The sequence below is a fragment of the Mya arenaria genome, chromosome 8 (assembly GCF_026914265.1).
Source record: "Mya arenaria isolate MELC-2E11 chromosome 8, ASM2691426v1".
Lineage (NCBI taxonomy): Eukaryota > Metazoa > Mollusca > Bivalvia > Myida > Myidae > Mya > Mya arenaria.
In genome coordinates, this window is record NC_069129.1 from 54284398 (window position 1) to 54307379 (window position 22982).

Consider the following 22982-nt stretch of genomic DNA (forward strand, 5'->3'; position numbering starts at 1 on the left):
ACTCTAGTGCATTTTGCCGCCAAGATACAAAATGTGAAAACTGCCCAGGAAGAGAAAATGAAAAATTAGTTGAAATATGATGTTGGACACGAATGCATTAGATAAGCCACCATTTCATTTCTTCTTTTGTCTCATTATCTGTTGTAGAATATTTCAAGACCAATTATAGACCTTTTTGGAGATACTATTTTTAGCCAGATGTTGCACCAAAATTGTAACCCTGGGGATGTGATTTGTCTGCGAACTTGCTGGGCAGGATGGTTGCTTTTGGCTGTTATTTTATTTATTGTTAATACTGACACTCTAGTTAACTTCAAATTTGAAGTCAGGATGGCCCTCAAAAGTGCTTCTAAAAAAGCCAGATTTGCTTCTGAAGCAGGTTGCATGACCCCCTTGGCCTAAAGTGCTCCCCACTAACCCATCACCAAAAAACTGTTGAGCCCTTCAGCTGCCAGGGCCATCACCAGTAGTTGAAATTACTGGTAAAATGCTTCCGGTCTTGCTGAAATTCTGAATTTTATATAGCAGGGCTTGTTAAAAAATTTGATGCCAAGCAATAGTATAAAAATTCAGGCTTGTTCATCCAAAAGCCTAAATTTGATGATTCAATCACATCCCTTATAAGTCTGTTATACATTTCAGCTCAGCCAATTGGTCAGCCTGAGATCTGTAAGATGAGCTTAAAGGAGAGTTTCATGTCTGGTGGAGACGAGCTGTTCATAATCGGGAAAAACTTCCTGCGGGGAACGCGTGTATTCTTCCAGCAGATGGTGGACGATCAGGACGACCCCTTGTGGGAACGCGAGGGAGAGATCGACAAAGACTTCTTTCAAACTGTACGATTTTCAAAAATTTAGATCTAGATTTTTCTCGGCAAAAATGTTGAACTAAAGCAAGCAAAAAAAAAAAGTATTTTTACAATGACAATAGAGATAAAGGTGTAAATTTTGAATTATCATTCTTCAAAAAAATTTAAGCATTCAGAGAAAAGGTTAAACATGTGTTAATTTATCATTCATGATAATGAAAAATGTTTTGCACCTTAATGACAAAGAACTATTTCTATGGTTACATCAATATTATCATTCATGTTCGTTTCAGTAGACCAACATGGAGCATCGCATGATTAACAGTTGGCATGATTTTCTCAGTTTACTCTTATACAGCTTGCAAAAAGCTGCATATCTTTCAAAATTGCTACAACAAACCTTATTTCTTTGCAAGGGTATTCATTAAACAAAGTTAATCTTTTTTCATCCTTCACCTTTACAACTTGCATATATATCTCGGTGTGACAATGATATTAACGAGATTGTTAACTTTAAACGTGACCCTTTTTGTAAGGTGCTCATGTATTTAAAAACACTTCAAGTACAACTTCAACATTTATTCTCAAGTCTTGTTTGAAATACTGCAGATCACAAGTGTATCTATTTAACTTACAGAGCAGTCAAGATTTGAAAGTTAACAACGATGACGTTAACAACGTTGTTAACTTTAACACAGTTCTTTAAAACCTGTCCAATATATTCATACCAATATATTACAGACCCACTTGATCGTAGTTGTACCTTCCTATGATGGAGACACGTCCACACTCGCGAAGGCCAACTTCCAGGTTGTGGTCCACAGTGGTGGTAAGATCAGCGAATCCCAGCCGTTCGCCTACAAATCAGGTACGAGAATGTCTATCAGCCCGTCACTCATTCTTGCATATAGCCCACCCAATGCTCTTTCATTCTGTGAGTGTTTTTTTGTAACATGAAAATTATGATAATCTTATAAAAATGCGGAAAAAAATGATATCGATGAATGAAGTTTCTATTGTAAATTCATGAAGTAAATTCTTCGTTTAGACAGTGATTATGCCCCTGTTCAGGACTTCCATCGAGAGCTTGCAGATTTCTGCAACTAAGGGGCAAATTACTAACACATCTTTTATTTACAGTTCAAACAAAATTTTCCTGGATGTGTGATTGAAGCAGTTTCAAGATAAATTGGTTTTGTTCGAATTCGCAAAGAAAACTTCCATATTGGCAGTACTTGATGCTCGAGTATCAGTTCACATGTTGAGGATTGTGTGGATTTCAATGGTCTACACTACATGCTGTGGGTCATTTTGAAGATGTTTTTTTTGTGGAAATTGTCAGTGTTGAATGCGCCTTATGCATGCAGATGGGTGTTGACGGAGTAAATGGCGCTGATATAATCTGGAGAATATTGCCAATTGGTATCTGCCAATATGGAAGTGGGCTCATATAGCAGTAATATTGGTTAATAATTGCACACACTCACAGCATTAGAGAGTGAAATTGTCAAGTACTAGCTCTCACCTGATATAGTTGTACAGTTGTCCCCTTTTCTAGGGAAAATGGAAACTGGGGTATTCGAAAGTATTGGGTTAGGGGAGGGGTGATGTGGTCAGATCTTAGAGGAAATGATAGAATACAGTAGTCTTTATTTAAGCAGGTAAAACTATTTTTTTTATGAGATCTGACCATTTTTTATTTTGACTCTTTAATCATAGGGGTAGAAGAAATTCTACAAGGCAAATTTATGCCTTGAACATTGGAGATCAGTATACAAGGTAAAGAAAGGGGACATTAACTGTGAGTCCAATTTTGGTCAAGGCAATGATCATAAAAAGTATCCCCCTGGTCTGTTAACTGAGGCTAGGCACTAGACTGGGTGGGCACATTCAGAGCTGGCTTAAACGGAATGTCTATAGTCCTGATTCTATTTCGGCCATATGTCATAATTTGTAAATGACAATATGTAAGATGAAGTCTTGGTAGAAATGCAGGTCTTTCACCATTAGTTATGCATCATTTTGCAGCCTTAGAAAAAAAATCCAATTCTGGAATTGTGAAGGATAAATCAATACTTTGTCCTCGAAAACATGTTGAAAATTAAAAGAAACAAATGTTTTTAATGGGAAAATATTCCATGCAGTTTTGTTTGAGCCAGGACTGAATGTTCATCATATGACATTGAGCTTTGACCATGGCATCCATTCCGGCTCTGAAATAAATGACAAAACTTGATTTCAGCTCTACTGTGTCTCTGTTTAACATTTGTCAGGATTTGGTTGTCCGACCGATATTTTTTCATTATTATTATTGGAGATAAAAAAAAAATGAGAGAAACATTGTAAAATGACATCTAACATTTCGCCTAGTTGTCTGTTAAAATGAACTAACTTGAACTATATAAAAACAGTTTTACAGTTTCATTTCTGTTTCTGCATTGTAATGCTGCATTTAGTTTAACAACATTGACCCCACAACTCATTTACAACAGACAATTAGTCTAAAATAATACATGTCAACACTGTTTTTGAAAGCAAAGGGCCAGTTCTGAGTGCAGTTGTTTAAAGTTGTCAGGTTCTTTTTCAAGGAAGAAATCTCGAAGTATTGATAAAGCATTGTTGTCGGCGGTGATGGCCTTGTCATCATAGTGTATTAACTTGAACCTTGGCCATAAAACAAAAAACAACAATCAGTCAAGATATTCACAAGAAACTTAACATACTTGTTGAAGGGAACAATGTGCCCATGTATAAAACAACAATCAGTCAAGATATTCACAAGAAACTTAACATACTTGTTGAAGGGAACAATGTGCCCATGTATAACAAGGCCTCGGGCATATAATGCCCCTTTTCACAGAAAAACGAGAACAGACGAGTGTTTACCCTGTGGCGAGTGTTTACTCTGTGGCGAGTGTTACTGTGGCGAGTGTTTACTCTCTGGCGAGTGTTTACTCTGTGGCCAGTGTTACTCTGTGGCAAGCATTTCTCTGTGGCAAGCCTTTACTCTGTAGCATTCTTGTTGGAAATATTGCCTCTGTGACAGCATTTCCCATTACCATTCACCCTTAAAAGGGGTATCTGTTAAATGCAATTTATAATTGCTAGATTATTGTCAGATTGGCACTGCACATCAATCAGCCGGGCTTCAATCTTCCTAATACTAAGCTTAGTCACATCTAAATGAGGTGGCTAACTGCTAAAATGGGATGGATATACATACATGAAGGTGACCTTGGATTGCAATGTGCCTAAAATTATATTTTCTAGTGAACACTTTACAAGAGAAGCTTGTTTTTTACTTGCTTGCTGCAGTCACAGTCTTTCAGTTTAACTAGTAAGATTTAAAACAAACAGAAAGTGTTCATGCTAAAGGACTGGCTAATTGCACTACATAACAAATACATGATTTCCTCTGTTTTTGAAAGAAAAAAGTTGAGGTATTGTCATTGCCTTGGTCTCGCCATTTATAGAATATTTGTTGTGCAAAACCTTTCAAGCATAGCCAATAACTTAAAATATTTATCAATATGTGGACGAGCTCTGGCATTCAATTGGGGTGCTGTTTTTGTTTTTGTTTTTTGTGTCTGATCGTGTCGGACCTGGCAATTGTAAAAATTGTGTCGGACCTGGCAATTGTTAAACTGAGAAACTAATGGATGCCCTCATCCTGTATGTTAATAACTGAAAACTAAAATTCAAAATGACTCGTCTTTCCGTCGAATCATTTGAGTTGGCGAGCGGGCCGTCAACGAGCCCCTTGGAACATTTCTAACGGGCTTTTATCAAGTGGAGGTATCGTAAACCATTAGTTTTGTTTTACTCTGTTTTACCACACATTTCTGGTAATTGGAATGCATTGTGTGTTCCCACCAAACAAATTATTTACAAGCCATTAAGGAATTTAATTGTTTTGGGGAAATTAATTTTAATAGTATTTAAGTGAAACCGAAAATCAATTTTTACCAGCTACAGGATAATGTGATTGAATATTTTTTCATCACTATTCTGTAGAATCACAATATACCGTAAATGTCCTATTAAACACACTGGGTGCATGTCTCTTTGAGTACTTTGCGGGCTAAATAAGAACCATAAAATCGACTGAATTTGATTAACTATTGTGTATAGAATTGAGTGCAAAACTATAAAATGATATTTTCCTAATATTATCATCGACTAATTAAAACGCTCGAATCATTTAGCATTCTTGATCACTGATCATCGATAGGATGTTTTGCCGATATTTTTTCCTTAATTTTGTAAAGTTCATTAAGCTTTGATACGAGTATGAGTTTTCTTAGAATTTATCTTGAAAACAAGCTACAAAATATAATATTAATCTTAAACAATAAATATAAGATGCGCAAACTTCAAAATTGTATGTGTTATAACACAAGTAGTTTAAAGATCAATTTGATTTCATATTTATCGAGACCGTATAATGGGGGAGGTTGGGAAAAAAATTGTGGGAGTGTTCTTTGGGGGTTGAGCTGTGGAGGGTGGTATATTGAATTGACACAATTAATTGTTCACTCTCACTTAATAAGGACTATCAAATATATATCTAAATATTTAAAATATCCAATCAAGTTCCATATCTTGAAATATATGTTTGAGAAAAAGAAATTACAGGATAGTCGTCAGATTATAATCAATCAAGCATGTTAACTTATGGAAATCCTTTAATTTTGTCAAGACAATAAATGTGGTAATCATCAGTGTATTCCTGTCAATGTCCTCTCGCATGTCATAAATAATGGACCAATATTACATAATTTGCCCCGCAGAGATGACAAATATGAAGGGGCCATAAACAAATATCGTACATTCTGTATGAGCTTATTGTTGGTTATACGCAATATTTTGTCCTCCCCGCAAGCTTTATGTGCTGATAGGATGTTATTCATCGGAAGTAATAATTTATTTATTAGTTAATAGTTAAGGTAAAGCTTAGTCGCAGAATGGAAAAGAAGACCCACAAAAAAACCCATGGCATATCGATTTAGGCATGTGCATTTAGTAGGACATTTACAGTAGATGTATTTATTAAACCAAGCTATATCAGCTTAATAGCTATTTGCGAAATCATATATTGTTAGAATTGATTTTGCTGATTAACAAGTTTATTTGCTGCAAAAAAATAAAAATGTTTTTTTTACACTCAATGAAAAAACAAACGAAAAATGTATTTGTTTGAAGAACCAATGTATTCCATGCTCCAGCTCTTAATAAGCATTTGAACATACTGTAAAACATTGGGAGGGTGGGACGTTTAATGCAATGTGTGATTTTCCCCTAGATAAGCGGAATAGAGGCTGATAGAGTCTAGCCAATGACCTTGATGCTTAAGGTACCGTCGAAAGGTCTGAGCGTACCATTCTCGTTACACAGTGACAGGTGGTTGGCTAATTATTGTAAAAAAAAGAAGAAAGAAATGTTTGTGAGGGAGTTGCAATTCGTAGCTCAAGATTTTAAGCTGACTTAAAATATGTATGGAAAATAGTCGAAAGTGTTCAGTATCTTAATTGCTACTAATTTGTAAATGGTTGAAGCACATAACTTAAATGATAGACTGGACTGTTTTTCTCACAATGAATGTGTTAGCCTGTCCTATTCCATGCAGGAGGGATAGCGATGTGTGACCTCCACATCTGCTCATACAATGCTTGTATCATCTCCCTCAACATGATATTTGCCTGACATTTGTGTTAATTTGCAAGCTTATCTTTAAGCACCAGTAAAATGCAAGTGTGTGTGTGCATGCTGTCAAACCCCAATTCAAGTATTATCTATTGTAATGATTGTGGTATTATCTATGAAAGTTCTACACGATCATCCAAACATGTATACCAGACTTGTTGTTTATGTGGAGTGTGAACAATAGCTTACCACCTACAAAGATAGTAAAAGAATGTCAGGTTCAAGCTTGCAGTGTGTATCTCAATTAGTAAGTTTTGAGCGCAGGGCAATGTGTACAGCTTGCAGTTAATAATGACAGCATTAAAGGACTTGTTGCCATTGTAATCTGTCTAGTAACGTGAAGGATTCAAGTCATAAGACAACTGCAGACAGCAGAAACACTACAGTCAAGCTTATATTGTTTAGAATGCTTTGCTTCAGTATTTGTACTAAGCCAATGTAAACCACATAACAATGCAAGCTTGAGCCTATTAGTTTAAAATCAATACTGTAAATGGAGCTGCCAGTGCCAATCTTTGATAAGGGTTCTTTAACTATGGTAACCAAGAAAGATTAACTTCATATTTATGAAAACTCATTACACATGGCTATGGTTTCACTGCTCACCAAATAGTTATTTCCCATTTTCATTTGTTGCGCTTCCATTGTGACACACATTTTAATACACTATAAGCACCGCGTTGGGGATATTAGCTTTCAGATAACAGAAATTAAAGTTTGTGTATTGGTACATTTAAGCTTTCAAGTTTTAACAGGTGACCTTGACATGCTTGTATCATGCCTGGGTGCAATAGCAGGACGCCTTAGAAATAGTTACTGCACCCACAACCAGAGTTTTTGAAATTATACATGAGCACTTCAGTATGATTGTATAATTTCAACCATGATGGAAGTGGGTGATGTTTCTGTATGTAACATGTTGTTAAGTGTTCAATAACTAGCATGTGGTACAGGTAAATAGTGTTGTTATCTGCATGCTGGTTATTGAATGCTTAAGCTCCGCCTACTTGTTACTGTTCCAATATAGGAGTTGATATATAGATTAAAACAATGAATACACTCTCAAACATGGTACAATGGTAGATTATAGCAACATACCCACAAGACCACCTAAAATCATTTCACCTTCTATATGTTCAGTTTTTCCCTCTAAAACAAATACCATAACGATTTTGGCCTGAGTGCTCCTTATGTTGGATTTTGTAATGCTAGCAAACGTTCATAATACCAGATAATATGCAGTTGTTCAAGCAAAGATTATTGTGTCAGTACATGTTTGATTGTGAGTGTGTATGTTTTACTGCAATTGTTTGGTATGCATGTTTGGAGATAAACATTGCCTCATAGCAAAAAAACAGTAAAATGATGGCATACTGACTGTAGGTATTTGCTGTAAGGCAGTGTTACACGATGTAGAAAGTCATCTCCTGTTGATACCAGAAGTGACGGTATTTGTGTGGTTATTTTCACAGATGACCCCGATATAAAGCAGGATATGGACATGACTGTCGAAGACAATGGACGCAAAAGGAACTACCCATTCGTGGCTCCAGGTAATCAATGAATAAAGTAAGCACCAGCCCATGTAGCAAGCTCGGCCTTATAACGAAAACTTTGGATATTGTCATATGTAATTTTAGATTCGGATTTGAGTGTTATATCTCATTATTTGAACTTATATAATATTCGGGTTAATCAAGAAAATTTCGATGGCTTAAAGTTTTACTGTAGATGGGAATTAATTTGGGAGTAATTTGACTCCCTTATTTCAATGTTGCAACTTTGCCAGTTGATTTGAAGAACAGAAATTAATTATCATCATAGCATTGTGAAAACTTGACCCTGTGGTAATGGTAAAAATACATTATTTGTATGCCCCCCTTAGAAGAAGTCGGTCGGTCCCTCGGTAGACCAAAGCTTGTCCGAATGATAACTCAACAATTCCTGGACGTATGGTCAGCAAACTTGACATGAAGGTTGGGCCTGACCAGTAGATGACCCCTATTGATTTTAGGGCTCCTCCGGTCAAAGGTCAAGGTCACAGTGACCTTTAATGGTAAAATAATTTTAAAGCTTGTCCGAGTGTTAACTCAACAATGCCTAGACCTATGGTCATCAAACTTGATATGGAAGTTGGGCCTGACCAGTAGATGACCCCTATTGTTTTGGGGGGGTCATAGGGCCAAAGGTCAAGGTCACAGTGACCTTGAATGGTAAAAGGTTGTCCGAGTGATAACTCGACAATGCCTGCACCCATAGCCCTCATACTTGACATGAAGGATGGGCCTGACCAGTAGATTACCCTTATTGTTTTGGGGGGTCATTGGGTCAAAGGTCAAGGTCACAGTGACCTTGAATGGTAAAAGGTTGTCCATGTGATAACTCGACAATGCCTGCACCCATGGCCCATAAACTTGACTTGGAGGTTAGGCCAGACCAATAGATGGCCCCTATTGATTTTAGGGGTCATTGGGCCAAAGCTCAAGGTCACAGTGACCTTGAATGGTAAAAGGTCCGAGTGATAACTCAACAATGCCTGCACCCATGGCCCTAAAACTTGACTTGGAAGTTGAGCCTGACCAGTTGATGACCCCTATTGATTTAAGGGGTCAAAGTCACAGTGACCTTGAAGGCAAACTTGACAATTCCTGGACCTATGGTTATCAAACTTGACATGAAGGTTGAGCCAGTAGATGACCCCTCTTGACTTTGGGGTCATCGGGCTAAGGTCAAGGTCACAGTAACATTTAACGCAAAAAAGTTAACTAATCTTCTCCCAGTGATATCTCAACAATGCCTGAACCTATGATCATCAAATTTGACATGGAAGTTAGGCCTGACCAGAAGATGACCCTTATTGATTTTAGGAGTCATCAAGTCAAAGGTCAAGTTTACAGTGACCTTGAATGTGAAAATGTTTCGAGTGATAACTCGACAATGCCTGCACCCATGGCTCTCAAACTTGACTTGATGTTCACCGGACTTGATGTTGTTTTACAGAAGCCCTTGAATTGAACCACCAGATCCAGCGATCTAGCAGCGGAAGTGACTCCATGTTTAAGCTTCCCCCGAGTGTCATCTCCGAGGTGATGGACCAAACCACCAGTTACTCTGCCATGGACCAGTCACCATCAAACCAGCCTGAGGCTTCGAACCAGTCTATTGTTCAGTCCAAATCAGATGGAAGCTTTCATTCCAGTGATAGTTCAAGAAGAGAAAGCTTCTCTATGAACCAGATCTCCGATGATACTCTGAGTGAAGTGCAAAGTCATTTCAATGAGGGAGAAGGAGAGGTACAATGGGAGGTAAAGAATGAAGATCTCTTTGAGAAAGCTGATTCAGATTGTCTAACACTCAGCAGTTTAGACTTTAATTCAAATTCAGATGTATTTTCAAGTAATTCAGATGTCTTTTCAAGCCAGCCTATGGATGTAAGCTATAATGATAGAAATGATGTCCAAACACATACCAGTGACAGCTTCATGTCTGGTGTGTTAGGCGTCCAGAAATTACCTGAGTCAATTCCACAAAGTGCTGGTAGCATTGTTTCCCAGTTCCTTCAAAACATTGAAATGGCCTTACAGAACTCTGTAATGTCAAGCCGCGCTCAACATAACAATGACACAATAATGACCTCAGCTAGCAGCCACTCGGTCATGACCACGGATAAACTTGACTGTCATAATGTACCCAAAGGGTCCTCATTTCTGAAAGAGGCCTTGACCTGCTCTACAGCAAACTTGGATGCCATGTATCTGCCCACTCTGCAAGCAACGGCTGGTTTGAAATCATCACAGAAAAATGACGCAGATATCATGAACATGGACATTAATCTAGGTGTGGATTCTGCCCTAAAGGCGCTCTTAAGTGAGCAGGCATTGAATAGCACTCAACAGCCTGTTAGTGTGGCAATGCCATCGACAATTAATACCTTGGAGGATGTCAAGCCTAGCCTTGGGTTTACTGTGACGTCCACCTCCGACACAATAGACCTTACCCAGTCTGATGAAACAAACAAGGAAGACCAGCATATAGCATTCACTCCCCAGCAGATTGCGCCCAGTATACAGTCAGGCTTACCTTTCCAAGAATTGCTCTTGTCAACAAGTCAAGTGGGTGTTATCTTCTCCGCTATTTCATAATCATGATATTTAAGCTCGTGTATACCTGAGTCTGTCTGTCCGTCGTCACCATTTTCCTCTTAACAACTTCTCCGCCTAAACCATTGAAACAATTTCACTTAAACTTAACAGTAATGTTCCTTGGATGGTCCTCTTCAAGATGCCTTTAACAAAAGTGATTTCATATAGTACTCTGGTTGCCATAGCAGCCAAAAGGAAAACTTTGAAAATCTTTTCACAGTATGTGTCTATGTGGAAAGTTTTGAAAGTCTCCTTTGAATCTGCAGGACTGATTTAAAAAAAATAATCACAGAAATGATTCTTCGGTGACCCTCTTTCAAAATTATTCACCCCATTTTGATTTACAAAAAACATGGCCGCTAGTGGGCAGGGCTACTTTTCACTTTATGTTTATATGGAAAACTTTGGAAATCTGCTGAGAATCGGCTGGACCAATTTAAAATTAATTACACAGGAATGATCCTCTATCAAATTCCTACTCCCCATGTTGATTCGTTAAATAACAAGGCCACCAGTGATCGTGACTACTATTCATTATGTGTCTATATGGAAAACTTTGGCAATCTTCGCCTCAAGATTAGCTGGCCTGATTTAAAATAATTTAACAGAAATGTTCCTTAGGTGAACTGCAATGAAATTCCTTCACCCTTTGTTGATTAATAAAAAGCATGGCCACCAGGGGCGGGACTACTTTCCATAATTGGTCTAAATGGAAAACTTTGAAAATCTTCTCTTCAGAAACTATTGGCCGGATTTTAAACATAATTTCACAGATATGTTCCTAAGGTAATCCTCTTGTCAAATTTCTCCACCCAATGTTGATTCATAAAAGAAAATGGTTGCCAGGAGTGGGGCTAGTTACCACTATACATTTTTATGGAAAACTCTGAAAATCTTCTCTTCAGGAACCATTGACCTGTTTTCAAATAATTTCACAGAAACGTCTTCAAACTACTTGACATTATTCACATTAACAATGTGCTGTATTGTAATAAGTTATATAATTCAAACTTAAATATTGTAAGAGTTGTGGCCCTTTGTAACATTCTTAACAAGTACATATTTTTTATATGTTTGTTAGCCAATATAAATAACTTTTAAATTTTCTGATCAATAACTTTTGAGAAATCTTTGTCCAATCAGATGAGCGATATAAGGCCATGTTGGCCCTCTTGTATTAGTTTTACAGCCCCATACACTGCTTGATATACTTTGACTCAGCAATGCTTTAATGATATTCCTCAAGTCTTCATACAATAGATGCTATTATTAAAAGCAGTTGCCAAATACTATTCTATTTTATGGTGTTGTAAACTTCAAACTTGTGTTTCTTTTTCCAGCCGATGGGGAGTCAGCCTTTGACAATTCCGGGCTCCATGTATGAGTTGGGCGGGTCAAGTCACACGAGTCTAGCAACAGTGCATCACCCCCCAGCGGCCTTCCAGTCCCTTGTTTCCTCACTACAAAATAGTATCATGTCTGTACAGTCTAGCTCCCAGCCTGCTGGTCAAGGGCACAATCTCCCAGCATCTGGCATCAATATGCCCACCAGTTTAGCCCAACTGCCACAATTTCTTCAGCTTATAGCCAGTCACGGGCTCTCCCAGAGCCAACAGGATAAGATACAGCAGCAACTGCAGAATAATGCTGGCCAACAGCAACCATCTGGGCATGTGAATTTGAATCAAGAGTTGATTCAAAGTGTATTACAACAACATCTATCCCAGAAAACAAATCTCCAGAATGGGCGAATCCAAACTTCTCAACAACAGCAACAACAACAGCAACAGCACCTGCTGGTCACATCTCCCCCACAACAGCATGGGATGTCCCCATCTCCATCACAGCAGTATCAGCAGCCCATGGATAACATCTGTGCGCCCCAACACCAGCAGAACCAACCTTCCCAACAGCAATTTGTGTCACCTTCCCAAGATGCCCAGGTACATTCTTCTCAGCCACACACCCCATTACAGTTTCCCCCTCCTTCACCAACAATGGCACCAGCGTCCCCATACACTTCCGTAGCCTCACCCCATACGCCACAGGTGTCATCTATGGTTCACCTGGGCAGCCCAATGGTAAATCACACAGACCTAGCCGAGTCCCCGTCACCAGCGATGGTCCAGTCCCCCATGCCTGCATCCCCATACTTGCCTTCCCAGCAGCCCACTGGAGCACAGCCCCCAGCCGTGCAAGTGGATCAATCAATGGCCCAGCCCCAGCTGTTCTTACAGGGCATGACCCAGTCACAGACCCTCAGCACAGTAACAGGAGCACTGAACATGCAGGCTGCAGGCTTTCCTGGCACCACTGTAGGTGAGTAACCCTCTTTATCATTATATTCTATCTCTTCAACATATCTGTTTTACCCAGTGCTGATTCTTTACATCATTAACAATGATTTAAAAATGAATTAATATGAAACTTTCACCTCTATGGCCTTAAAATGGAGGTTAATTTCAAGGCCAATTTTGATAAAATATATTTCATGTCAAGCTTTCAAACTAAAGACCAAAACCATTCAAGTGTTATTACTAAAGACATTATATTACCCAGCATAACTTTACCCTTTGTATTGACTGACATCTTGCTTTGTTTTATAGCTGCAAGTTCTGCCCAATCCACCCCGACAGCTCCCCAGATTATCATATGTAACTCCTCCCCCCAGGGTATGCCTGGCACTCAGGGGCAGTTTGGTGGCGGTGCTCCAAGTATTGTCATAGTGCCAGGCCAGGGGGGATCTAATAACAACAGTAAGTAGTCTATGTAATGTAAATTCAAAAAGTCCATGATAACTATAGTGCAGATATTGAAATGTCAAGGTTAAACATATCAATGCATGTAACTAAAAAGCTTTTGTTACTAGGAGCCTAAGAGTAACGATATTGGTAATGTTTAAAATGCCTCCAAAAATTTTCTTCATGGATATGTTTACACTGTAGATTGTGATGAAGATACATGTATGTCCAGATTGTTGACAATTGTTGAGCGGTCATGTCTGTTTCAGTGGAAAGTTTGCTGCGGTCAATACTGGGAAGCATGATGCCCCAGCAACAGACCCAACCAGCAGAACCACCAACACAAACACCCATGAACGAGTGACCAGCCAGTCTCTAGCACTGAGGGGCTTGACAATTCTGTACATAAGGGAGCCTGACCAGTCCGCACACAGAGAGGCTTGACTAGTCTCTACCACTGGGTGCTTGATCAGTCTGTATTATAGGGTGGCTTGAAGCCGTTTATAAAGCTCCTGGGTGATGACCACTACAGAAATCACAAGATGCTTGATGTTCAAGTCTCTTATTGCTTGTTTTCTGAGGAATCATGCTTGTAACAGCCTCAGATTTTGGTAGAAACTGAAGTTTACGTCAACCAATTATTCAATTTCTTGGTTACTAATGCATCTACACAACACAGGTTTTAAGTGCTTTTCCTAACAAATGCAAAAAAGACCTGTGCTAACACTCTCTGGATAAAAGCATTGGCAATTAGGATGTGACATCGACTAGTGTACAGGGTTCCTACTTAGAGGTTTGAAAGGATGTTTGATATTCTGTTCAAATCTGTCTTGGGACTGATCTCACAAATTCATAATGGAAAAAGAAGGAAAACATGATGACATGAAATTGATCTGCCCTTGTGAACATTTATAAACTATTTGAATGCACTCATCTGTTTCTCGTACCTGAAGAGGACTGTTCCACGTACGATGGCAGTAGCCCTAGATGTCCAGGATAGGACCGCATATTGGCAGCTATAGACTATTGTTCTCATGCGTGAATTTCAACGGTGTTTCAATAGCTTTATACATTCTAATCATGTCTTATTTCGTAATCAAATAAGATTTAGAAAATCCCAAATTTGTTGTTTGCTCATGTTGTAGGAGTTTCGGTTTTGTTTGTTGTTTGTTATGTGTGTGTCCAAGAGAACAAAAAAGATTCATCGAAATTCGTCTTCTGGATGTGCAAGCCTGAATGCTTATCATACTAAAAAAATAGTAAATATATAAAAAAAATATATATAAAAACATAACAAATCTGGCTATTTGTGTTCTTAGTTTTGTACAAGCCTGAAGAGTATTTGATTAACCAGTGCTGTGCTTGGTTTGCGCAATGAATTCTGATCGATGAAAAAGATCTTTGTAATTTGTTTTAGAATGGACAGTGTACATTGACAGAGTGTGTTGGTATTATCAAAGTCTGTGCAATATATCTGAAAAAAAAGGGTTGATCATGTTCAAATTGCTTGAACAAAAACAATGTGTGTATGATATTTGTTTGGTAACATATAGTGGTTTAAAGTGTTTAGTTAATATTCTGTGGTTAATGTCAAACATAAAAAGGTACATTCATCTGTATGTGGTACAATTTTTCATGAATTTTCAAATTTAAGGAACACTTGTCATCTGGGTCAAATGAAACTGTAAATATATTGTCTTTCAAATTGCTATGTAAAGTTAGCATGCTGAATACAACAGATAAAGAAAGAATAAGTAAAATATTTACAGGGGTTCTTAAGTTGAAGATTAATCCTGAAATCTGGTAGAGATTTTAACTTCAGACTATTGTACGGTTGTAAACGAATCTTGTAGTTTTTTGCTCAGAAAATTGCATAAAAAAAGATGGAAGTTCCTTAAAATGAATATAAATTACTGTTATAAACAATTTCAGAAGTGGTCTTAGCCCCTTTACCTGCTTTGGGGCTCTCCGCCTCAATCAGATCCCGGCTATTTTTCAGGATTTACAACAATCAGCTGTTAGATCCCCTGTGGTATATTCTTTCATGAAATTTTGAGATAATCAAAACAAAGAAGGTTTTTGCCTTATTATGAAATCATACAAAAACATGTGTTTATATTAAATGTATAAATTAGATGTCGAAAATGTTGTAATACATGCATGATAGTTTCAATCAAATGTAAATATTTTATTTGTATATATGTTTTTGAAATTATCATTATGAAAATGATGTCAATCAGATCAGTGTTAAATATTGTATTAAATAGACAGTATTTGTGCAAAGAGCTCTATTTATATAAATATATATGTGCTAATGGTTGTATGTAACCCAGTGCTGTGAAGTGACCTTCTGATGCCATACCGAGGATGCAAATCAGAGCTGTGTGCGACATCAGAATCAAAATATCAGGATGAGGCTTAGCTTCCACCAGTCTAACATGGGAAATCAGTCAACACACTTTCAAAAGCTCTTGTAATAAGTTTATTTCACTATTTTAAAATGGATATGATTATAAAGATACTTTTAAGAGAACATTGTCAAGTGCCCATCATAGCACTGTTTGTGTGTATTATGAAGCAGTTCGATTTGTTATAACTCATCAATGATTGGTATTGTACATGTCTCTGGTTTGCATCAGGCTATTTACAAAATGTATTCATTAATTGTTTATAAGACATGAGATCGGTGCTTCTTAAATTGTACATTCATTTTTCCATTTCACTATAAGAAAAGCAGATACCACACTGATATCCTAACTTCCTTACCTATTCTAAACTACCATATGCATATAATGGGAGATAAAGCTCATGCCGACAATTTTGGGTTGAAATGACACCTATCAAGTATTTGTGTTACATTATTTTCTAGTATTTGACCTCATATCAGGGAATATCAATCATTGGCTTAACTAGTATTTATTTTGATATTATAAGAAGTTCAATACACATATAAAAGCAAAGAGACAGATAATCACAAATTTATCGTAATAGTCGATATTTGTAAGTATAAGATGACAAGAATAAGTTTTAAGTACACATTTACAGAATTGAGAAGTAAGCATAAATGATTGTTTTTAGCTCGACTATTCGAAGAATAAGGAGAGCTATACTACTCACCCAAGCGTCGGCGTCACCCCTTGGTTAAGGTTTTGCGTGCAAGCACACATAGGTTAATATCTCAGCAAGTACTTGAGGTATTGCATTGAAACTTGATACAATGGTACTCAACCATCCAACCTACTTAATTTACCAAGTAAGATAACTCTAGTTTGCAATTAATGCAAATAATAGGCCTTTATTATTTGACTTAGAAATTCTGGTTAAGGTTTTGCGTGCAAGCACACATAGGTTAATATCTCAGCAACTGCTTGAGGTATTGCATTGAGACTTGATACAATGGTACTCAACCATCCAACCTACTTAATTTACCAAGTAAGATAACTCTAGTTTGCATTTAATGCAAATAATTGCCCTTTATTATTCGACTCAGAAATTCTGGTTAAGGTTTTGCATGTAAGCACACATAGTTAATATCTCAGCAACTAATTGATGAATTGCATTGAGACTTTATAAAATGGTACTCAACCATCCAACCTACTTGAATAATCAAGTTAGATAACTGTGTTTTGCAAATAATGGCCCTTTATTATCAGACTTAAAAATTCTGGATAAAAGTTTGCATGTAACCACATTTATGTTAATATCTCCGCACATCATGTATTGCATTAAAATCTAATCTAACAGTGATCCATGCATGTTTCGCCAAAACTTTTCAATTCTTACACTGAAAAGTGGCCCAATAGTCGAGTGCGCTGTCTCTGTGACAGCTCTTGTTTATGATACAGTTATTACAATCAATTTGGATTTTTTCATTAATGGGTATAGTTTTTTATAGCAAGAAAAACTCAATGGAACTTCATTAAACTGCTGCCTTTTCCAATGTTTTCAACAATAACTCCATGCTATTTTTGTAGACTGGTGTTAGCACTTTGTTTTAGGCCCCAATTTCTCAAATAGTCTAGGTATATCCTTTCATTTTGTAAATAGACTTTGTAAAATATTGATTGTTCGTGTCAAAAATTGTTTAACATGATTGTCTTTAATTTATTTCTTATTAAAGTCCCAGAACTCACTTAGAGGATAAAAAATGCATATTTCATAACAAAACAAAGATACATGTAGTGCGCCAAACTCGATTTAGAAACCAGGAACCTTAGATTGCTTGAGATATTGGTACCAGATTTGAATTTGAACATATTGTTTTCATCATTGTTCAAATTTTGATGTTCATATTCATAGGGCAATTATTGTACTGGCAACTAGATGAACAGCATTTTGAAATTAGTCCAATCTGTGTTATGTATATATACATGCTTATTTGTGTGTATTTTTTTGTATTTTATGATATGCGGAGGTACATATATAATTATGAGTAATTTTGTGAAAACCCTGCTTGTTTTCATGACTAAATCAAATGTGAAATAGAACCAAATGATAAAAATGATGACAGATTTTCTCTTTGTAATAATGCATTTAAAAAAATAAAAGATATAAAATGCTTCAAGAATTCATAGAACAGAACAGAACATTTTTTTCTAAGAAGGTTTTAGATCCATCTATACATGTATAGATTAAATTTTCACTATTTTTCTCATGATAAAACTATTGTATATTGTTTGGTTGCAGTATTAATATTTTTTGAAAAAGCTTTAAGTTGTCACAATTATTTTTTTAACTGTTTGCATGTTTTAATGGTCACATTAACTCTTGAGTCATTTTGAGTATACATTTTTAGTCAATATTATGCCATGTAAACACATTTATTTAGCTAGAAATAGTACAGAGCTCAAAAAAATACTTTATTCTTTGCTTGGTGATTCTATCCTGTTCTAACTTAGCTTATTCCTTGAAGAAATATTTGTTTTTAATAATTAGTATGAAGTGTACTTCTTTTGAAATGAACAGTTTTTCATTTAATACTTAACAAAGTCACCTTTATAACAAGATTTTAGTGGTTGATAATAGAAATTGCTCATGAAATTTGATTGAAATTTTTTATCTAGTCAAACATATACTCACCAACATTTCACATGCCATTTTTTTTCCCTATGAATCTCAAGTTTGGCACATTGTATGGATGAATAAGAGAACTATATTTGGTTTTTGTTTACCAAGACATTTTCATTTAATTATTGTGGGTTAGTAGATAGCCAACATTCGTATTTCCTTATTTATATTCTACATGTATTTGCGTTATATCAAACTGGATGGGAGGGAGCAAGAAAAAAAATCATGATTTTTATGGCTAGACTATTTTATTTTATAAAAAAGGTAATATTTCTTTGCCCTTTCTGTCTTTGTTTTGTCTTTAAATATTTGTTCTTACTGATTTCAGATTTCCTATTATTTGCAAGCTTTGTGCTGTATGTATGTTACATTGTGCTGTACATTTTGTATATATTTGTTTATGGTGTTCAACCTTTCTTTTCCTGTGATAGATTTGTTCTTACAAATCATTAGCTTTCATTGTATAATAGTTGTGAAACAATATGTCAATTCTACAGAGCATTACCACTCTTCTGCATGTATAAGAGATGTCGTTTAAAAATCATGAAGTGTGCATGCTCCAAAAATACCCCATATAATTTGCTTACAAAGTTCAAAACATTTATCTCCAGAAATAGTCATATGTGTTATATATTGATAACTGCTTAACCATTAGTCAAGCAAAATCAAATTAAGTATAAGTAATATTATAAATAGGTTTTTTTTTGCCAGATATGATATGGGCTATACCATTCAAACATGCACCCCACCATAGAACGGATTCCTGAAATGGGATTTCTCTTTTGAAGATGATTTAAATAATTACAATTAAAAACAAGCCTAATTTTTATGCAAAGCATGAAATATGCCGCGAATATTTTTGAAACATTATTAAAAGGAAACAGATGCAGTTCACCAGTATACAAAGTTTGAGGTACCTGGATACAAGCATTCTTCAGTTATTTAACGAAATCAGATTTTCAGATTTAGATCACCATGACCAGGACTTTTGACCTACTGACATAAAAATAGTTAGGGTGCTGGTCACCCCTACCAAGTATGAGTGCTCTAGGCCTAAGCGTCTTTCAATTATTGATAATATTTTTCAGCTTACTGTCACAACGATCTTAACCTTTGACCAACTGACCTTAAAAGCAATAGGATTCATCTGCTGGTCGTGACTAACCTGCCTACAAAGTTTGAGGTTGTTAGGCAAGTGTTTTTTTTAGAAATTGATCGGAAACTGATTTTAAGCTTAAGGTCACCACCACCTTGACCTTTGATCCACTGACCTAGTATGGTCCATTTCCTGGTAATGACCCATCATCCTACCAAGTTTGAGGTCCCTCAGTCAGTGTTTTTCAGATATTGAATGTAAACTGATTTTCAACTGAAGCTCACCAATACATTGACCATGTACATTTAACATAAAATTGTGTTTATTACATGAAATTAATGAAAAAAAAAGTATTTTTAATATTAAGTTAGTATAGTGAGATACTTTACCTAAGAAAATGACTGAAGTTGGGACATGACTTAATATGTTTTAAGAACACCCGCAAAGGAACATATATGAAAAAAGAAATTCAAAGTAATTACCATTTTTAATGGTATTTTCATTAAAATTGGGTTGGGGTGTATGTTCAAATGGAACATCCCTGCGTTAGCTTCTAAATACATGCAGAATTGTGTAGTTATGTTGTTATTGTGACAGTGTTATCACATGCCATTGTTTTAATTTGCTTGTATATTTTGTTCATGAATATTTAATATCGCTGTTAATGTTAGATAAATGAGGCCCTTCCGGAGGGTTGGTATATGTAAATTGTACATGCTCTATTGCTCTTACAATATTTGTAATAGTTTGCTTGCGAAGGGATTTAGCCTTCTTAGTTATTAGGATTTTACAAAATGAGTTCTTACTGACTTCCGATTAAAACGTGTTTACAGCAGGCGGGAACCACATTATGACGTCATGTCCGTAAAGTTGTTAAACTGCGATTCGGAACGACTAAGCGTGATATTTATTGAAAGCCGATAGGTAACTTCAATGGCTGTACATGTAGGTTATAATATAAAGCTGTTTACGAGTGTTAGTTGCTCTAAGTAAAAATAACTGCTTTTGGTATATGGATTATGATCTTTTCAAACGTTACCCCGGAACCAATATTGAAAATGGAAAACGCTTTTTCATATAAACGAGCGCGTTACTCATTTTAGCATATCTTTCAGTACAGACCACACCTATTATACATCATTTTCAGTACTCAAATATTGTCGTATGCCTGTTAAGATTTTTGTTATGAACTAAGTACAAATAAATCGTACTTTAAATTCATGTATGTGTTGTTCATTAAGTCCAAAATCAGTATTGGGAGTGGAAAGGGTAAGATTCGTGGATTTCATGACTGGATGTTTCTGACGTCAAACCATCGGGGTTAACATTTGGCCGATTATTTTGAACTTTGTTGATAATGTTAACGGTATCATTGTTAACTTTTAAACGCGAAATATTGTATGCTTTGCTCATATATTTATACGAAGCAAGTGCAGCTGAAACAATTGTGGTAAATCTGTTTTAGACATACTGCAAATCACAAGTGTAGCCGGGGTTAACTGCCCTTACCATTTCATTATCGTACTCTTGATGTGCAGAGAACGCTGGGTACCAGACAAGAGCTGAATCAGTTGTGGTAAATCTTTTTTGAGAAATACTGCAGATCACAAGTTTTTCCATGAATCGTACAGAACAGTAAAGATTTGGAGGTTAACAATAATGGCTTCAACAACCTTGTTAACTGCAATTATGTTCAGAATATTCGACGTTATACGTGGTAAATCCAGTAATACCTGAATTAAATCGCCTGAATCATACTTGTAATGGCTGATAACCTCTATCTGGTTGATCTTTCTGTTAAATCATTGTCATGTTGTTGTTTTTTCTAATGCAGCGTTAAAAAATTGTTTTTGTCACTGTTGCGTAATACTTAGATACATTGAAGTCAGCGTCGCACTATATCCCTGCTTAAGCCTAAGTCACACATTCAGGATTTTTACTGCCGTCCTTGATAGGACCATTCCCGATTAAAATGTGTCAAAGGTCTGATCAAGATCCTGTGATTCGTGGCTGGAAATTCAAACTTTTTTATTAAAATTTGTAAAAATATTTATTTAATCACGACAACAATCAGATACTGTTCAGGAGGTGTCCCGATACAGCCGTTTCCAGCAGAATCCGTCCCGATTATCCCGTTCTCAATCCGATTCTGATCCGATTTGTATCTTTGTCATGGTAAAAAACGACCGAATCTGTCCCGACAGCGTCCCGATTCTCCCGAATGCGATCCGACAGAGATCAGACAGTGACCAGACAATGAACCGACGCTGACGGCAAGATCTGGACGCAATCTGGACTCAATCGGCAAGAAACGGCAATGCAAAATTTCTCCAGATCATGCCCGTTCCACAGGACAATGACCAGACAACACAGGACATTGTTACGATTTTGATCCGATACAGCAGAATCTGTCACGACATAGTCACGATTGTAATCCGACTAGACAAAATCGGCTGAGTTTCCCGAATGTTACGGGACGCACCTAACTGTCGGGAGTGCTTGGCCGACCTCTCCGGACCATTCCCGATCCGTAGGACTATGTTACGAACATATAGGACTGCGTTCAGACAATGATAGGACATTCCAGATCATTGAGGATAGTAATCCGACTTTTTCGCTTTTCGTGTCGTAGCGCTGTCTGATCTCAAACGGGAGCCATAATCGGCACTGTGTAAACGCCGCATTAGGGAAAATAAATTAAAAACACACTGCTCTACTGACCAAAGGTATTCGACTTTGCAAGGTGATAAAGCCGACCATGGCTGTTGCATTTTCTTAGTCATCTGAAAACATTTCAGTTCTACTGGCCCCAGGCTAGCAGAAAAATAATTGACCTTGTGAACAAGAAAGTCATTATTTATGATCCCATGTTTGCCAAACTTATACAGTAGCTGGATGTACCTGAGAGCTCGGTTCGTATCGAAACTCACAAGATCCGTTCATGCATGTCGGGATTATGGCCCTTGAATTAGTCAAAATTGCAAAAATTGACCCTGTGAACACGATAAAGTATTCATTTATAATCCGCTGTTGGCCAAACTTTTGCAGTATCTAGATATCCATAAGAGATCGGTTACTTTGGAAAATATCAGCCATATCCGTACATGCATGTCGGGCTTATGGCCCTTGAATTAGTCAAAATTGCAATAATTGACCATGTGAACACAATATGTTCCTAATATATAATCCGATGTTTACCAAACGTGTACAGTACATCGATATGCAGGTGAAGTCGGTTCCTTTCGAAAACCATCAAGGCCCGTCCATGTAGCCAAGATTTTGGGCCTTGCAATAGTAAAAATTGCAATAATTGAGCTTGTGAACACGATAAACTCTTTATATATTATCCGATGCTTACCAAACTTATACAGTGGCTAGATATCCATAAGAGCTTTGTTCTTTTCGAAAACCAGCCATATCCTTCG

General features: G+C 36.8%; 1 protein-coding gene across 4 annotated transcripts in view; it reads left to right on the plus strand.

Annotated features, from left to right (window-relative positions):
* Window positions 1-20778, plus strand: part of LOC128243144 (nuclear factor of activated T-cells 5-like) — a 58867-nt gene extending 38089 nt beyond the window's left edge. For 3 of the 4 annotated variants that reach the window (XM_052960708.1, XM_052960709.1, XM_052960710.1), the window contains exons 9-15: window positions 643-836; window positions 1550-1676; window positions 7984-8064; window positions 9512-10623; window positions 11994-12972; window positions 13260-13409; window positions 13664-20778. In XM_052960708.1, the coding sequence (XP_052816668.1) occupies window positions 643-836; window positions 1550-1676; window positions 7984-8064; window positions 9512-10623; window positions 11994-12972; window positions 13260-13409; window positions 13664-13758 (2738 nt within the window). In that variant the 3' untranslated portion in view covers window positions 13759-20778. The remainder of the gene's footprint in view (window positions 1-642; window positions 837-1549; window positions 1677-7983; window positions 8065-9511; window positions 10624-11993; window positions 12973-13259; window positions 13410-13663) is intronic. The other variant, XM_052960711.1, reaches the window with a different exon arrangement.
* The last annotated feature ends 2204 nt before the right edge of the window (window positions 20779-22982 follow it).